General features: G+C 34.0%; 1 protein-coding gene across 3 annotated transcripts in view; it reads right to left on the bottom strand.

Annotated features, from left to right (window-relative positions):
* LOC106664836 (TWiK family of potassium channels protein 9-like) overlaps positions 1–19,475 on the bottom strand; it is a 392,977-nt gene that overhangs the window by 348,434 nt on the left and 25,068 nt on the right. For all 3 annotated transcript variants that reach the window (XM_014390855.2, XM_014390852.2, XM_014390853.2), the window contains exon 2: positions 12,361–12,537. In XM_014390855.2, the coding sequence (XP_014246341.1) occupies positions 12,361–12,514 (154 nt within the window). In that variant the 5' untranslated portion in view covers positions 12,515–12,537. The remainder of the gene's footprint in view (positions 1–12,360; positions 12,538–19,475) is intronic.

The following is a 19,475-nucleotide window of genomic DNA, read 5'->3' as shown; positions in this document are numbered from 1 at the left end:
GTAACTGGATCCAAAACAGTAGTCTGGGACTTTTCTAGATTCAAGATAATCCCGTTTTATTGGGCCCAGGACCTAATCGAGTTCAAGTCCCCCTGAATTTTTACAATTAATAATTGTAACTCGTACGGTAAGAGGGGGAAGAAAAGGTAAATTCCAGAGACATCTGCATAAAAGCGATGAGAACGAGATTTTATGGATTTTTGGAAGACATTAATGTAACAACCAAAAGGGAAGCGGAGTTGATTGGGAAACGATTGGGGCTTATTTCGGACGGAGACTTCTTGGAAATGGCCCGAAAGGAAAAACTGATTTTTGCGAACAATTGTTTACAACACCTAATACTTAACCAAAATCGTTTTCATCAGCTTTGCTGCAAAAACAATTGAAAATCGCACAATTTTTGTTTTTCGGAAAGAGATGAGAAGGAAAGGTAAATTTAAGATAATGGATATTGGACATAATATTATTTAAAATAAACACGAAAAAAATAAATTCTTTTTACTTCTGTATTCAAGTTTGCTTAAGAATTAATGACATAAAGTAAAAAGATTGGAAAAATACTAGAATGTTATTTATCTATGAAAGCGTTAAAACATCCTATTTTCACGATGCTAATCATTTTCAGAAAGTTCATAATATTTTTTGTAATACTGTGTCCCTGCGCGAGAGTAAATAAGTTTGAAAGAGTTTGTAAAGTGAGTTGTCGCTAGTAGTACTTATCTAGTGTTCAAAAAAGTTTATAAAATACGATTACTAGCGTTTGGCGAGAGTGCGAAAGTTTTCTAAACACATTAAAACATTTGAAAATATTATTCAAATACATAGCATGTTTTCTTAAAACGAAAGCGGATTCTATGGAAATTGTTGTAATTATATCCTACAGTTTGAACCAAAAAGAACGAGGCTATTTATAAGTTAACATAATTAAATTTAAACAGTTTTTTTATTGAGTGTTATAGAATTGCCAAGCATGCATTATTTCTTAAAATAACCGCCTGCTTGGAAATAATTTTTTTCCAGTGGATTAGCAGGTTTATATCCCGGCTTTATACAAGTCACCTCCACTCAAATGTCTTGAAATCGTTGTCTTCCTACGTTTTTATAAATAGTCTATTATGAAACACTTTAGAATTTTCACGATTTGAAAACAATTTTCTAACCAAAGCTATACTACAATGACTGGACGATGGGAAGGTTTAACTTGGTACTCTGTTGTCATCTTAATTCATTATGCTTAATAATGTATTGATATTATTCCCAAAAATAACAAAATACAGTCGATTATAAACATTTTTGACGTATTATTTGATAAAATGACAGAAATGTTTTAACAACCTCTACCCATCTCCTTTCATACACACTAATAAAACAGTGAAAAATTGCGGAATTTCGACACGGTTCTAAAAATGAAATCCGTACCTGGCGTAATATATGACAGAATGTAGAAGGGAAAAATAGATTGATAGGCGAGCTAAATATACAAAACCGGTGAATCTATATCTAAGTCACGAAAGTCACCATGGAGGCTAACGTCCTACGATGTCAGCCGAATAGCATTATCATTCTTTCTGACGATATTTTTTTTTTACCTACCGATGTTTTTTTATACACAACATCGATTTTTTAAGGCTTTTAAGTTACACAACAGCCTTAACCTCAATTTTTCATACGCAGCTGTTTTTAATAAATCGATTTCTATATTATGTTTCTAGATTTTCAATGTTAAATCAATTGCTTTATTTATCATTTACGATTGCTTTCTGACTTCTTTGTCAATTATTATTGGATCATGTACGATAAACCATGATTTAATATGAACCACCGGTCATTTATCAAACTTGTCATTGATGGGGAAACCGCGGGACGTTGTTTAATAACTACTTTTTCATGGACAACTGATATTCCCATTTTATCTATGAAGATCAATTTTTACTTCTGATTGTCAAAAAAGCAGTAACTTTATCAGGACTCCACCGTTCACAGTTTTTGTTAATAATATGCCTATCTATAATTAATTAAAAGGTTTATGAAAGTGAGAGATAATTTATAACGTTCTGATTTACCAATATTGTATTTTCACATCTACATAAGAGTTTATTTAACCCAAAACATATTACTATCTTACGTTAAAGCGTACCAATAAACTGATCTAGGCTTTAATTTTTTAAAGAGGGTATTTCACCTACCAGGTCATATGAAACCTAGGTGTGCCGGTATTTTTGACAAAAAGCCCATTTGTAATATCTCGGGTTCGAATGCAGGGTCGGTGGATTCGAACCCTGGACTTTTAGCTTACCCAATTTTTCTTTCTTTTAAAACCAGTAAACCAATCGCCTGCCACTTTTTTCAACACGGGATGATTCTCTCTGCCCGCAGTTAAACTATTACATATATGATGATATTTTTCTTTCTGTTTTATTCTTGGTGAAATAAAACGACAAGTTTTATTCAGAAGCGGTCGTTAGACAAAGCGTTCCCGGATGGACTGAACCTCCGGGAAAGTGGATATAAAAACCATTTGAGATTTTGAGCTGGTTTATCGTGAGTAATAAGGTAATGCAGGCAGACTTACCCAAGGGTCGGCTCAAGAAGAAAATCCAACTTAGCTTATCCCAGGAGGGCAGGAAACTTCGCCTACTTTACATCCAAACTGTTTAAAAACCGTTTTATATGAATAATAAAAGCTGGGAATTTGACTAGTTTTTATCCTAAACCTAAACTTGTATTTAGGCATCCAAGATTTAAACTTTTTTAAAGTCAAAAGTAGAGAAATAGACTTTTTCTGTATTTTCTTCAATATTTTGTATGTCCGCCAGTTTGTTTCTATTTCTCTCTTAGCTTTCTTTCCCTCTTACTCTCTCTTTCATTCTTTCACAATCTCTTTATTCTCATATTTCCTAGTTTCTGTCTTCTTTCTGATTCTGGAAGAAAGCGATTGACGTTTTTATTTTTCCTGTCAGTCTCTCTTCTAAATTCACCCTTTTTTTTGTATGTCTTTTTGTTTGTCTTAAATTGCTTGCTAATTTCTTTATTTTCTTGTGCAGTTTTATTTTAATTTGTACGCATATCTGCATCCCTCTCTTCTTATCTCTTTCCCTTTTACTAAGTTCGTGATGGCGTGATGTAAGTGATATTTTTTTTCAGAAGTGTCTCTGACCTTTCATTTTATTTCTTTAATCCTTTTTGTATCCAACCGCATCTCTATTTTCACTTTTTGTTTTAATTGTCTCTTATAATTATAGTGTATACGAATATTTTAAACGTGTTTTTTATTTTTACTGCTATGTTTATGGAAATCTGTTTGTTCCAAAAGAAAGAACAGGTTTAACAAACGTATCACTTAGTAGGAAATCTTTACTGATTGTTATTTAATAACAATTATCAGTTTAGTCGTAACTTTGTAAAAATAATCAATCGAAATTTGTTAGCAGCACTTTTCGTAATGGTAATTTGCCCGGTATTTCCGACTAAAAATGTGGAACGTTGGGTGATTTAGATGGGCCTTGCCTTTGACTAGGTTTCCTATGGAGATAAATTGCCGGATAATTGGCAGACGTTGAATGCTACATAGCTGTGAACAGTGAGGTTTGTAAATCATTTAATAACACATTTTTCCACGTCGGCTTTCCCAGGCGGAAGACGTTATGTCCGTTCGATTCTAAATTGATTACCAATTCCATGAATAAATTTGGGTAATTTAAACGGAGACTTTCAGAACGCCATTTAACTACTTTCTTTCTATAACGAAGCCACCCATTTATATATCATTTTAGTTTTTCAAATATACATATATAATTCTATGAAAATTAGTTCGTAGTAATTTCCCAGTATAAGACATTCGCAACGGGTCAAAAACGTGCAGAGGGTTGAATTAAAAGACGGTGTTTTGAGAGTGTTTCAATGACTGGTGTACCTGGGATAAGAAAGTGCCCATATAAGAGAAGCCCCTCCGTCGAGGTATGAATAATACATCGGTGTTTATATGACACGATGAATATCAATGTCGTTCACGCCTCCCTTTTCGAATTTCAAAAAAATTCAGTATGTTTAATTGTAGAAACTGTACGTGAAAAACTGAGAAAGACCAAGAATGATAGAATTTATTAGAAATTACAATAACTTATTAGAAAAGAAGAAATTAGTGATTTAATTTGGAGGTGTGTCAGCTGAAAAACCATGCACACATGTGACAAATATAACATAGATATTAGGTGTTAGATAGAGTAAACCCACATTACTAATGTCTTTCACAACGGTATAACTAGAAACCTATTGTATTAAAAATATATTGCCAAATAGTTTAACATTTCACAACCCTAAAAAATACATTTTGTAAAATTAGATAACTAATTAAAAATTTGTTTAGTTGACTTGGCTATTAATTATTATTTTTTGCCTCTTTTATGGGGTATTTCTTCACATTAAGAAGCTATTTTTTGTTAGTTTCATTGCATTCGGCCGTTCCGGTCTATCTTAGCTGTTTTTTTCGGTCAGAATTTGACATTTCGTCATCATCAATGGTTTTTCGTTAAGGAAGGTTTCGCTCAAAAAGTCCCCTTTTTTAAATCCCTATATTTACGATTTAAATGAAAATATTCTTTGGAACTTTTTTAACTTCTTCAAAATTGCATGCCATATCTAAATATGAAAAAAAAAAACGTAAACATGTTATATGAATTAAAAGTTATGTACGCCCATACTTAGCTGCTAAAACTTATATATTTGTAGATATACTTCACTTAGTGAGGCAAAAGAATGATTGTTTTTATGGATTTATTTTTCGCTTTTTCTTAAACTAGTTGTATCCTGATGTTTTTTTTCCTTCATTTCGTTTCTAAAAATGTATTACAGACTCAGAAATAAAGTGAAAAATCAGTTACCGTCAATTTTTATTTTTTGGATATTTTTTAGTAATTTTCACTTTTAACAAACATAGCGACCCTCAGAAAATTTTGATTAATTATCTGTAAACATCTAAGAATAATTGGCTGAGCGTAGCCTTTGAAAAACGAACCGAAATTGGTGATAACAAGATTTTGCATATGAGACTATTTTGGACCAACATTCGATAATATTTTTTGTGCAGCCGAAATAAATTATCTTTTAATTCTACATACATTCATATTATGTTCAAAGCAAGAAAACCTTCCATTTTATATTAGTTTTTGTCCTTGTATCTGGCTGAAGTGTCGATTTTGTATATGCCGAGCATTTTCAACAACCTCATATAAAAATACTATACATATATAAAAATACTAACTCTAACAACAATAATCATGTAATACAGAAAATATAAGAAAAACTCAGGGTAAATAAGTATCTGATAGGTAGCTATCGAGGGAGTGACAAAGGGGTAGTGCCGTTGAACTCCCTTTTTTTCTTTTTTTTTTTTTAAAGAACATTTTTCCAATACATAAGGGAATGGGGCTGAAGAGATAAAGTGTACAATTAGTTATCACTATTATTACAATAAATTATTATTAATTTAAGGGCAACCCTCCCTAACGTTTTTAGAAGATCTGGCCAAATTATATTTTCCTCTTGTCTTTTGGATTAAGGAATACCGGAAGCAGTGTAGCGACAGAAAGGTCATGATTGGCTGAGCCATCTTCTAAGGAGAAAGAGAAAGGTAGATACGAGGTTGAATACCAGTGAGTTACTAACATTTTATCACGGATCACATTTTTTATAACTAGTGTTTTCGCTAATCGAAGAGAAGATAATTTTTATTCTCTATGTAAGGTATTGTTTGAAAAGAAAAAGTTACTGTCACGAGCGGGATTCCAATATAATGGAAATATAACGGATTTAATAAGTAAAACGAAGTATATCTTCACTAAAGCTATCCGTGACCCATTTCATTTGTCGCCGAAAATCGAATCCTGATTACAGGACATTGAAAAATCGCATAAAGGAGGGAAAATTCGACAGGTAGGTTGAGGTAGGAAGTTAGTGCCCGAGCGGATCGAAGTCACGATAGCTCAAGTGGTAGAGCAGCGGCGTATCAAGCCGAAGATCGTGGGTTCGAATCCCGCTCGTGCCATTGACTTTTTTATCTCAATTAAAACCATAATTAATTGTAATAAAAAATATATTTTGCATTGTATAAATTCACTTTTCCACATCCTAAATGTATTTGTTAAATGTAAACAATGTTTGTAAATCCCAGGCCCTGAAGATGATCTCAATAAAGATCGAAACGTTGGCACGGTAAAGAAAATGTTTTTCTGAAACCTACATCACACCAGACCGCATCTCACGATTTCTAAATAATTAGCTAATAAGATCATTTTTCGTGAAACCTATAAATATTCACACAACTCGTTTATAAAAACATACAAATTAACAAAACACTCTTCCAATAATATAATAAAACTCGGCTAAGCTTAAAACCACACCAATACACCATTATTGACAGCAAAAGGCCAAAAAGTGTTAGACTGTAAAAAAAGCGAGGATAGGCCGACCGAAATGATCGGAAACGACCAAGCTACGTGTTCACCACCCACAGACCTCAAGAGGAAATCCCACAAGTTATTTCTATACTTATTTTTCATAGTGTTCATAGTCTATGTACGACTTTTGATTACATTTTTTAAATATTTTATGATGTCTTCATTGAATCATTTACAACATTTTCTTTTGTGTAATAAGCTCGGGGTTTTAAACACTAATGTTGTCGTTAGTAGTCAACAGAAGTGCAGAATTCGGAGAATCGGAAAATTTTAACACAGTTTGAATCAGGACTGAGGACCTCGGATTGACAAATACGACACCACGAACGTTGAATGAATTGACTGGATCTTTTGATAAGCTAATGTGGTTTTTTTTAGAATTCCTCTTTCCCTATTTTTAGAAAATGGTGGGTAATGATAGTGAACAATGAACGTTTCGCCTTTCTAATTAATCTACTACCCACTGGATCGTTAACTTCGAGCTTAAAGGTAAATAAACCAATGAATACCGATAATAAAATATACCATAGTAATTATTACTCGCAAGAAGGCAAGATCTGTTTCCTTTTATCGAAAGGTAAATTGAAATTTTTGCAGAAATAATTTGTTATAAAACCTAAAACGTTCAATTGCCCGTGAGCCTTTGAGGAGTAAACATCGATCGTATCGGTCTTGTGTGTCGCTCCAAAGGATTAACAACGTCTCTTCCAGTGAACCTTCTCACGAAAAATCTTATTATTTACTTCCCGTTTTTTCACATTTTCTAGTCTAGGAGTAGTCTTTTTTCTTTTTTTTCTTTTTTTTATTTACTTTGTTTCAGCCTGTAAAGTCCCGTTGTAACACACAAGATAACAATGTTGAGATGAATGAACGACTGTCAAAATGCAGCGTGCTTAAATTTAAAGACATTTTTTACATTTAAAAGGAGCTAGAAATGCGAATTCTAATATTAAACTTATGAACGCTGATATCCGTAATTATAATTCGAAAGTCAAAGTTCTGGTGTCGACAGAAGACGTATTCCACGGAGCCAAAGAAACACGACGCCTATACTTCAACAATATACTTTCAAATACCAGTATGGAAAAGAACCCCGGACCATACTTCATGTTCGCTGAAAGTACAACCGCGGACTTAAATTTAGGAAATTTCCAATTGCCATTCGACAAGTGGCTTTTCCAAGAGGACTCTTTCCTGATCAATAATTTTATAGCTAAAAAATAAGCATTATTATAAAAAATAAGTTAAAGATGTGGACTATACAATAACAGAGAAACAGCAAATTTTCTTCTTGACAGTACTTAAAAAACGACGATTTATTTGTCCAATTCCTAAGTCAGCAGTTGAAAAGAAGGCTGAGATTAAGGATTTAGGGGGTGGGGTGATTTAAAGCTATCTGAGGAGGAAATACTTTTAAACACGAAATTCGCGGTTCCACCATTTTCAGTCGAGAGAATGAAAAGTTTTCGTAAAAACCATAGCACATAATGATAAATGAAGATAACCCTAAACGAATGCTACGTTAATCTAGCAAAAATAAGCCAACTCTCTCGATCTTTTTCGACAATGGTGTAAATGCGAACATCAATTAAGGACTTGAAGATTCCTAGCCTCAATAAAGAACTAATGAGAAAGCGTCACTTTGTGAGTGAAGGCCGCTTATATGAATCCAGGGAGGTGAACATGTGGCTCCCTGGAGGAGCAGTCCTCCGCCCTATCATGTTCTCCCTGTACACCACGAACATAAAAACTTCAAACACGGGAAATATAAAACTCTCTCGCAATTCGCGGGCGGCACTTTTGGCGCCGCGTCCGAAAGCGCAATAACCACTTAAATTACTTATAAACCACTTATAAAGTGCTTTGTGCAATGGACAGCCGACCTAGGGCTAACAATTTCAACTGTTAAATCTGTCGCGTTGGTGGTAAATAGGAAAAAGGTGTTTCACACCTCCCAGTCGATTACAATAGAGGGACTCAATATTCCAAAACAAAGTCGAGTTTCAAAGTTACAAAGTTTAGTATTAGACAGTAAGCTCTTATGGCCACCTCATATCTAGTACTTAGCCAAAAAATGCGAAAAAGCGCTCAATGTTCCAACGTGCATGGCACTTGTCCAATCACATCTTCACTCACATAACACACGTGAAAAAATTAGATCGAGTGCAATTCAGGGCGATTCGTATTTCGTTGAGCGCAATGAACCCCTACATCAGCTCTCTTAGTGGAAGCTGTTACCCCCCCCCACTTGATATAAGAAGGGATTATCTTACCTGGAAATATGAATTAACTCAAATGTCAGTGTTGAGTACTAAGCCAATCACTTCAGTCTACCCCCTTACTATCTAGCTTTTCTTAACCTCGATGCACTGCCCTAGGGCATTCCCAAAATATGTGGTTCTTAAATTGTGAGTAACCCGGAAAATGTAAACTATGTGGTCGAGGGTGGTCTCTGTTTGGAAGTCATAGTGATTTGTGCAAATGGATCAAAATACAATGATAATGTCGGAGTGGCGTTTATAGATATGGTTAATAATTATTCTAAGCTTTCGAAACTGCTTAACTTATGTTCAATATTTACAGCTGACGCCATGGCAATCCGCGAAGCTTTGAAATATGAATACGCTTTCACTGATATGGACATAGTAAGCATATCTGACAGGCCAAGTGCTCTTAAGTCACTTAAATCCAATAAGCACCCTAGAAACCCTATCACACACGACATCCGCCATGAAATTTTAATAATTAAAGAAAAGGAAGCGGCTGTGTACATTCCAAGAGAGTTAAATAATCGTCTTGCAGAAAAGGCTTTTCAAAAATAACAAACTTTATTGTAAAAGATTGCAATAGTGAGACCGATACTACGACGGACTGAACATCCCTTTTCTAATTGATACGAGGGTTTATATACAAATTGGTCTAAATGAACTAACTGGATTCATTTGTCTACTAGCCGAAACATTTGAGTGTAATAATAGATGGTAGCTTTTTCAACTTTGGCCCCCAGATATATCCCGCTCGACATATCTGACGTGCTGGTTATATAAATGTAGGTCGTTTTATTACTGGGTTAAGGTACAAAGTGACAATCGGTTCAATATAAAAGTCGATGATCTAACAAATACAGCGCGGAGTACCGGAGGGAGGTGGTAAATATTACGAAAGGCGATGATTTTATCTCTCACGCAAAAAAAAAAATTTTAAAAATCGTTGGCAAAGTATATGACCAGGAAAAGAAACATTAGGGAGGTATTACCCAGAGATACAGCCTAGAATATCCTCCAATTCTTCGTTCAGCTGGATTAACCGGCCTTTTTCACTATATTTTGCAGACTCCGATTTAATCATTACAGGCCACCATAGCAAAGGCGTCAAATTGGTTTAGCCAACCAAAACATCTGCCAGACCACATTTTACTAACAGGTCCCGCCACTTCACGAGGAAGAAGGAAATTGTTCAAATTGGTCAAGTATGGACTTCACTCCCTACAAAAATGTCCCTTCTGCTACAAAAAATGTCTAATTTGGAAATACAGGATGCTATGATCGGGATGGCGTGCAAAAGTGACAATCCAGTATAAAGAATTCATAAAATAAAGATCACGTCCCTTTTCTATTGGCGTGGCGGATGCAAAAAAATTACAGGCAAACAACTGAATAATTTCTCCTCTTTGTATTTCATTCACTGGCTTCGACCGTTTGGTATCAAAACCCGGTCTAAAATTTTCACCGCGCCCTGGAAAGTGCGTAAAACGCTGTCAGAGATTATTAGATTTTCGGTAAATCCAAGCCGGCCAGGCAATTGAAATCTGTTTGAGTTCGAAATCACGGCCCGATTTGTTAAACTTGGAAGAAGTGTCATTTTAAGGGCGCTCGTTGAGAAAGTTTCATAATCAAAAGAAAACACAGCTCGCTCCACGCCTCGGGAAAATTATAAAAGACGTTGTATATAACTATCTACAAAGCTTTTTGGAAAAGTTTAAACAAAATTTCCTTACTCTAAGGTAAGTTTAAAAAAAAGGTAAACTATTTTCAAACGTTATCAACGCTCAATACCGTATTTTATCTATGTTGGAAACAATTGTTGTCTAATTGATTTATTTAAGTTCAACTCCAGAAATGAACTAATGAGAACATCTACTTCAATGTTTTCGCACTCCGGAGTCAGACATGTAGGTCATGCATACATTTTTTAAACTCTCACTCTCTCTCTCTCTCGCTCACTCTCTCTCACTCTCTCTCTCTCTCTCTCTTTACTTCTATCTATATTTGTAATCTATCTATCTATCTATCTCTATCTATCTACTCTCTCTCTCTCTCTCGCTCTCTCTCTCTCTCTCTCTCTCTCTTTTTCTCTCTCTATCTCTATCTCTCGCGCATCTTTCTATTTTTCTCTCTAGCTATCTATCTATGTTTTATCTATTTCTTTTCATACTTCTTTATCTCTTTCTATCTATTTAACTTTATCTAGCTCATTATGTACAAATGACAATTTGCATTTCTTCGCTCTTACCCAATTTCTAACTCTCTCTCCTATCCTTCTCACTTTTTCGTTTTCCTTTTTAACTTTTCGCAGATCGCTCCTTATTTACAATTCCTTTCGCTTTTACAATTAATAAAATATTATATATCATGGAATATTATGTATATTGTATAATAAATAAACGATATGTCAATTTTAAATTGAAAATAATGCCGAGAGACCCCATTGTGTTTTAGTGTCAATGCGATTTTTTGCCCAATGCATGGTTGTTAATCAGATTAACATTTATTCTGAGTCGAAAGGGTTTTGATTAATTGAAAACAAATAAATGACGGCAGTGTCATTAAAGCCATACAACTTTATGCTTAGAAGTATAATTTAATTATATAACTACGCCATGTATTTAAAATTACCTGATTTCAACACAGTCACAAATACATAGTAGTGGGAATTTATTTCTATATGAATTAACATAGACGCTTAACAACATAAATTACAATGTTAATTATGAAAATATTTTATTTAATGTACTTTTAAAATTATATAATATTTTGTTTGTTTTTCCTCTAGATTTTATCAATTTTTGACGGGTCATTATTTTCTACCGGTGTTTTATTCGGTTTCTTGATTTCTCGATTAATCTGTAAAATTGATTTCGCCTAAGGGCATCGTTGACTGACTGTTTGCTCAATCGTTGTTCTCATCGGAGACAAAACTTTTATCCTTCTTCTGTTTACATTCAATGTATTACTTTTAATTGTAATTTTTAATCAAAAGTTTAAAATCGGTCATATATTTTTAGATTGTAAACAATCATAAAATAAACAAGTCGGTAATATGTATATGTATATGTATGTATATATATGTAGGTATATATATATATACCTTTATAATTATTCTGAGACATCATGCTTTTGATAAATATCGAATATGATTTTTTCTTAGGCCACCCATCGATAAAGGAATTTACTGTCGGCAGTAAACGATAGATGGTGAACATACGTGCTATCAGAACATTCGTAGAAGCCATCAGAAAAACAGTTGTCAAGGACGTGCAAAGATAAGGAAAAACGGAAAAATAAAATAAATTTTAAAAAACTCACTTGTTGCGCTTCCGCAGTAGCCCGGGCCGTTAGTTACGGCCCAGGAAATTAAACCGCGGCCGCAAGGGCGGCGTTAAAGAATTTTAAACTTTACATGGACCAGTTCCTTCACAAAGATTTAGCTTCCTAATTTTATACTTAGCAGTTTGTGAAATGCCCTCTTTGTTCGCACAAGTTTAATTTAAAAGATGAAAAAGTAGACTTCGTAAAATATACCGCCTAATATTTCTGTGTTATTGTTACATTTTGTATGTGTTTTTATCTCGTTCAAAATTTTAAAGAAATCCCACTTCCCCGTCAAACTTAATATACTAGCCCACCTGTTATTGTCCACAGTTGGTTTAGGCAGTTCTCGGTGTACTTTGAGATGGGAAGTTTTGGGTTTGGTGGGGGCGGCTCGATCAACTGAAAAAGAAGTCCTCCAGCTCCGAGGTAGCCGACGACCACCAAAACAACCCACAGCCGTTCTAGCATAACCCAGCTAGTTAGTTCATCACCTGTAAACAAAATGAACAACACTCTTATTACACCAAATAAAGAACTGAAAAGTCATTTTTTGAACTTATTTCCCTAACCATTGTCTTTGCACCAAATGCCTTTAAAAAATAAACATCTAATTATTATGGTATAATAATTACAGAGTTAACAAATATTCAGTGGTTTCATATTTCCATATTAAGACAATAAAGAATCAAGCTTGTTTTAAGGCTAGTTAGAGCGTCTGATCGATCGAGTTGTTTCATAACCGAAAATCACAAATAAATGTTTTTGTTCTTTTTTTTACATAAAAAGCTACGAAAGAAGTACCTTTTGATCTATCTATTAATCAGGTCATTTTTAATCAAAACTAAGAAAAAACTGAAAATGGTTACTAGATACCTATTCCTATTTTTTCATTTTAATAGTTTTAGATTGAAAACATATTTTTATTTTATATTTAAATTAACATTGTTGCCTTTCGTAACGAATACTGGTTAAAAACGTCGACCTAGACTTTTAATCGAAAATATCAGTCAAATTAAGAAATTTATATTTCGTTTTAAAGGCTGGTAAAATTATTTCGACTGGGTAATCAAAAATTTATAATACAAAACTTAAAATGAATCGACTGGTTAGCCAAATCGACTACCTCGCAATACTTTATCGACTTACTTTCATGAATGAACTAACTCTTTCTTGGATAAACGCTTTCTTATTTTTCCTTGAAACTATTAGCCTTTTATAGTTATATTTATAACCTGTGTAAATTGCCACATATTGGCAATCAATCAATAATTTTCTCATATTTGAAGATCAATCTCATTAAATGTTTGATTTTTTTCTCACATCCTACATGTATTTGTAAAATTTAGACAATGTTAATAAATCCCAGGCCCTGAAGATGATCTCAACAAAGGTCGAAATGTTGGCATCGTAAAGAAAATGTTTTTCTAAAACCTTCGTCACACCAGACCGCATCTCACGATCTTCAAATAATTATTAACTAAAGTTCACTAAACACTGCACAAATATTCCCATTGTATAAACAGAGAGATATCAACCAAGTTAACACGTACACTGCCGTACCCATTTCGTTTAACTTCTCTATCAAGCGGATATATTCATTGGATTTATAGATAGTGATTTATAGATATGATAGATTTGAATCATATTGAAACATCCACATGATGAAACACCTCACTGACGAGGTCAGAACGACCTCTCCGCGGCGATTGTGAAAAAGACTACTGTTTCTATATTGACTTAAAAGGGGCGTTTGACTCAGTGGATCATTCTTTCATTATTTTAAATTATACAACCTTGTCGTCTCATCGAAGTTAGTGACCAATTTAAAGTTTTAACATTCTTCGCTGCTTCGTCAGTCTATCGAATTTGTTTCCGTTCGTTAACTGCATGTCAGAATTTTTCCGAATAGGGGCCGGTGGGAAGCTTTCTTATCCTATCCTATTTTCCCTTTTTATAGGTGACCTTCCTGCCACTCTTCAGAATGGTATCCTTATTTGCGGTAAAAAATATAGATTTTGCTCTATGTCGTCCATCTTGTGCTCACCCACAGCAGAAGAAAAATATCCATGAAGTTGCATCATTTTGTGATCAGTAGAATTTCGATTTATTTCTTTTTCCCCCTCTCTCTCATGTTATATGTATATATTTTTTATCTCTTCACTCTCTAATTCTTCTTACACAATTTCTCTCTCTCAATCTCTTTCCCTCTCATTAAAACTTTATAACAGACTAAAACCTTTAATTCCAGATTTATGTTTACAATTTAGAAACCATGTATAATATTGAATTGCATATAAAAAGTCTTCTTGTTCACTTATTATATTAGTAATTTACTTTTAATTACTGAATTATCTTATTATTATCTATAATCTTTTATTATTTTGAAGTAAATACTGATGTAGTTCAATTGTAAAACGAACAGATTAACATATTGACAACAAAAACGAATTTCTTGAAATAATTAATGCTTAATTAATTAGAAAAGAGTAAACTTATATGTTCGTATTATTTCACATTGGATGTAAGAATAGTGCCTGAGACCAAATATTGTGTGATGGATAAATAAGTCGTTCATCATCATCAACATCAACATTCTATCACACTTTCTCTTTTTTCTCACTCTCACTCTCTCTCTCTCTCTCTCTCTCTCTCTCTCTCTCTCTCTCTCTCNTCTCTCACTCTCTCTCTCTCTTTATCTCTATTTATCTATCGCTCTACCTATCTCTATATTTATCTATCTATCTAACTCTATCTATCTAAATTAATTCGAAATAAATTCGTTATTATTCAGTGGTCGGAAGCAGCATCTTGGCGTGTAAATGTCGTCAACGGCCACATCGAGTGAAAAATATTATTTGGGAAGTACAATTTTACATTTGGGTCAAGCCGAGTTTGTAATTTTTACCTTTAGGAACTCAAGACGGAAACCCGAGTGTCACAGTGTTATTTATTTATCGGGAAGGTTGAATCGGCCGGAGAAATTCAATCCTCCAGTGCGGTGTGTTCGTTGGATCGAGGCACGGCGGAGCAATTAGGACGAAATGACTGCCAGCCCTTAATGTTCCAACATGCGGAAGTGTGCGTGTGTGGTGTGTGCGACTCCATTTGAGCCGGTGGTCCCCTATCCTCCGAACCCAATCCTCATCCTTCTACAGTTACCAAGTAACAACCGTAATAAGATTTTATATTTCAGTTCGATCCCTTTTTGACAATTTTGTTTGTTATTGCCACTTTTTCATGCCGAAAAATTCAGCTTTTTAACAAATTATTGTTTTTTTTACTCGGTCACACTGTCCGCATGGCCCAACGCTGGCACTCATTGTGAGGGTTTAAAGGTCGATGAAGTTGCAATATTAAAAATTATTGATTGTTATATATAATTTTAAAATTTTAAAAGAGATTTAAAAGAGATTGAAACTAATCTGCAATTGAGTAGAATATCTTTTTAATAGTCTACACACATTTGGACAAAAATTTATTTTTATCTATTTATTCGTGAAATACTCAAGTGGAATTCTTACAAGATGTTTGGGGCTGACAAAGACATATCTCAAACTGAAATAAAACAAAAACATAAATGTGAATCATAGTAGCAAGTATAAGCAAATTACAGTCGATTAGATCTGTTCAGATTCTCGAATTTTCACAGCTTTTGATAAGAAATGGTTTATGTATGATGTTATATGTTAGGAGAGGTTAAACTATTTAAATATTTTTATTTATATTTAACTTCGAGTATTAAGCTCAGGACAGGAGATTAAGACATTGATGTCTAGAAGTGAGGTTCTTCCGGTTGCAACAAATCTGACGGAATTTAGGATCAGACAATTTTTACGATGTAAATACATATAATGAAGGGGAATTATGCTAGACCAAATAGAATTGAGAAATTATTCGAATTTTATAATTTCGGTATTGAAATAAATGTATAAGTATGTATGTATCGACCTTGTTACAAAATTAACCAATAGTGTTGGGCAGAGAGAGTGAGAGTGAGAGAGTGAGGGAGAAAGACAGACAGACAGACAGACAGACCGACAGACAGACAGACAGACAGACAGAGAGAGAGAGAGAGAGAGAGAGAGAGAGAGAGAGAGAGAGAGAGAGAAATGCAATTGAAAGTGGTGGGACCATAGTGGCCGAACGGGTAGTTGTCCGACTATTATTTGTTGCTATTTTTTGCAAGCAAGCAGATAGAGAGACCTTTTTACAAAATAGTTTAAAAAGTTTTCTTAAACATTTTGAAACTTGTGTTAATTTCTTGATAAAAGCCAATTTTAGGAAAAATTATGTTATAGCATATATTAGATGGATATTATGAATTTGTAAATTGTGAAAGTTTAACTTGCTCTCTGAGGGGGTGATAAAGTTGTAGTAGTTTAGCAGTTTTCAATGATATTGGACTGCCCGTCATGCTGGTTTTGTAATATATATTTTGAGAGAGAGAGAGAGAGAGAGAGAGAGAGAGAGAGAGAGAGAGAGAAAGAGAGAGAGAGAGAGAGAAAGAAAGAAGGAAAGAAAGAGAGAGAGAGTGAGAGGTTGGGAGGGAGGGGGAAAGAGAAAATTAGTGAAAATTTGATGTTCGACAAACACAAGCTATACCGATGTGTGTGTGTGTGTGTGTGTGTGTGTGTGTGTGTGTGTGTGTGTGTGTGTGTGTGTGTGTGTGTGTGTAAATCTCTGTCAAATTCAGTGTACATATTTACACTAACCTCCTCAGTTCGGAGTAAAGCACTCTTTTTATTACAATATTTATTTGACGTACAATAAATAATAATAAATTACATTAGGTATGTTGCACATTAAAAACGTTATGACATTTTAATTCCAGTTAATGATATGTTGTATAACTTGTCTTCTTAATGTCTGAATTTTGAATAATCAAAGGGATACATAAGACTCCAAAGCCGCAATTGCAAATAAGCGGGGATAAGCAAAGCCTCGCGGGTAGACAGGGAAAAGGGAAAGCCCCCTATCGGATCGGCTTAACTCCAAGGTAAACACAGACAAACTTGAGTGTTCACTTGAGGAAGTCATTAGAAATCAAACCTCTTCGAAGGCGTGTCTGTACATCAAGTAGGTAAACCGACAGTTTATCCGAATCGGAACGGGCATCAGAGACACAAGGCATGTGTATCCTTTCGGTGATATTGGATAAATTTGATGCTCTGGAGATTAATTTTGAAATGGATTGAATTCCTAGCCCGTCAGCACAAATTGCTCCGAACCGTGTCCTGGAGGGTCCTCAAGGATCGATACCATTAGGAGAACCGGGTGCATACCTTTGAATGACAGCGAGGCTGACGGGCTAACCGCATAATTAAGCCGAACGGCAAATTTTGATGGGTTCAAATTACACTGACCCAATCTGAAACGAGCTATTGTATTACTAATCAAAGGCAAAACCCTTCGTGGAAAATGAATACTTTTATTTAATCGCTCAAGGTTTAATTTTTTTTCCCTGAGTTGTAAAATCTTTTGCAGCATAGTACAGAATATTATACTATACAAAATTTATAAAGCAACTCGCAGCCCCACACGTATTAGCCACGCTAGCGGTTCCGGGTTCGAATCAGACAATAATACGAGAAAAGTACTTTAAAGTGTTTGACCCCTCGTCCTCGACAACCAACGGGTATTTGATGTAAGACCTCCTTTATGGCTATAATTACTTTCCTTAACATACTTTTTATTTTACTACATAAGACATTTAAAGAAACAAAAAATATTTTGATACGATTGACAAAACAATAACTCTAACTTTTCGCACATACTTCTAACAATACTATTCTGTTACTGAAAGAGATTTTAAATAAAAGTACCTACTGGTATAACTGACCATATTTGAAAGGAGAACTTAAAAATCTCTTTAAAAACCACATAAATTAATAAATAACGAGAATAAAATTAATTTAATCAAATAATCAATTCGAATAAATAATAACAGTAAAAACAAATGAATAGCTAAAAATATCAACAACACAACCCAGGTAGAAATAACAAACGGCTGTAGCTGTCAAAACCAAGCTTTAGATAGATAGATAGCTTTATAATCTCTAATATTTATATTGTAAATAATTCTTTTGAAAGTAAAACATTTATTCTTGCATAAACTGCAACGCAATGAGCGCCAGAAAGCTCGAAAATCAAGCATCAGTCCAAACGAAAGCTGAAAAGCTCGTATAGCACTGGCCGGTTCTAAAAAATATAGTTATCAGTAATAAACCAAAAAGTTGATTTAATGTTTAGGGATGGCTTTTGTAACATTCAATTAATTTTATTCCTTATAAAAAGTTTATAGCAGGTTACTGGTTTTAATACCACCATAAATCTTACCAAGTAAATTATGCCTCTTAAAACCTGTTTAACATCTTTTTTTGTGTCTTAGAGATTTAATTTTTCTCTTTTTTAATCAAAGTTATTGATTAATTAGATTCTCTAACAATGCAACATTAAAATACCTTTTGCATCAATAATCACTTTTATTGTATTATAGAGTGTCCCAAAATTAACGCAAGATTTGAATTTGCCGCCATTTTTGAAACCAGACCGGAACAATATTTCAAAAATAACGTCAAGTTTGGAGGCCGCAGTTCGAAAATTTTATACAAAATATGGTGCAAATAGTGTTTTAACCTCGTCAACTGTGAAAAGATTAATTGGAAAATTCAGGGAGACTGATCAGTTGGAGACACTAAACACGCCGCTCGTCCAAAAACAAGCCGTTCAAATGTCAATATCGAAGCAGTGCGTGAGAGTGTTGGTGAAAACCCAGGAACATCAATTCGGTGTCGTGGACAAGAATTGATAGAAAAACTTATTTAGTTGAAATATTGTTCAATAATGAAAACACGTTGTTGTATCGTAAAACGCTCCATTTTTACTAACCCTAAATTCTCAGCTGTCAAATTGTTCTTTTTTCAGGGTTGCCAACAATTTACTGCAAAAATGGCGGCAAATTCAAATCGTGCGTTAATTTTGGGACACCCTTTATATTCGTCGGAACGATGGCCGAGTGGTTAGAACGTCAGACTCGCATTTTTCATGCTAGCAGATCTGGGTTCAAATCCCGTCACACCCCATGGCTTTTTTACTGAGAATAATATGAAAAAAGTGCTGTAGTAGTTACACCTCTGGGTTGTGGTAGTGGGATGTTAAGCCCTCCCAACTCTATACTTACTTTATCAGAAAATTTCTGTAACTTCTAGTTTATTTCAAATTAGCACATTAAAAACACTGTTTTTATCTAAGAGTTACTTTAGCTTTTAAAAAAGGCAAGTTTTAGACAAAATTTTAACACGCAAATCAATTTTATTTCCATACATTAGTTTCAATTTTAAATTTCCGTAGATTTTGTAATCTATTTCTACCATTTATAAAGTTAACCAATAAATGTTGAAATGAAAACTGAGTAATGGAATATGTAATA

Source organism: Cimex lectularius, unplaced genomic scaffold (assembly GCF_000648675.2).
Source record: "Cimex lectularius strain Harlan isolate CLEC.00 unplaced genomic scaffold, Clec_2.1 scaffold208, whole genome shotgun sequence".
Lineage (NCBI taxonomy): Eukaryota > Metazoa > Arthropoda > Insecta > Hemiptera > Cimicidae > Cimex > Cimex lectularius.
Note: the sequence above shows the minus strand (reverse complement) of the source record. Positions and strands in the feature narration are given on the sequence as shown.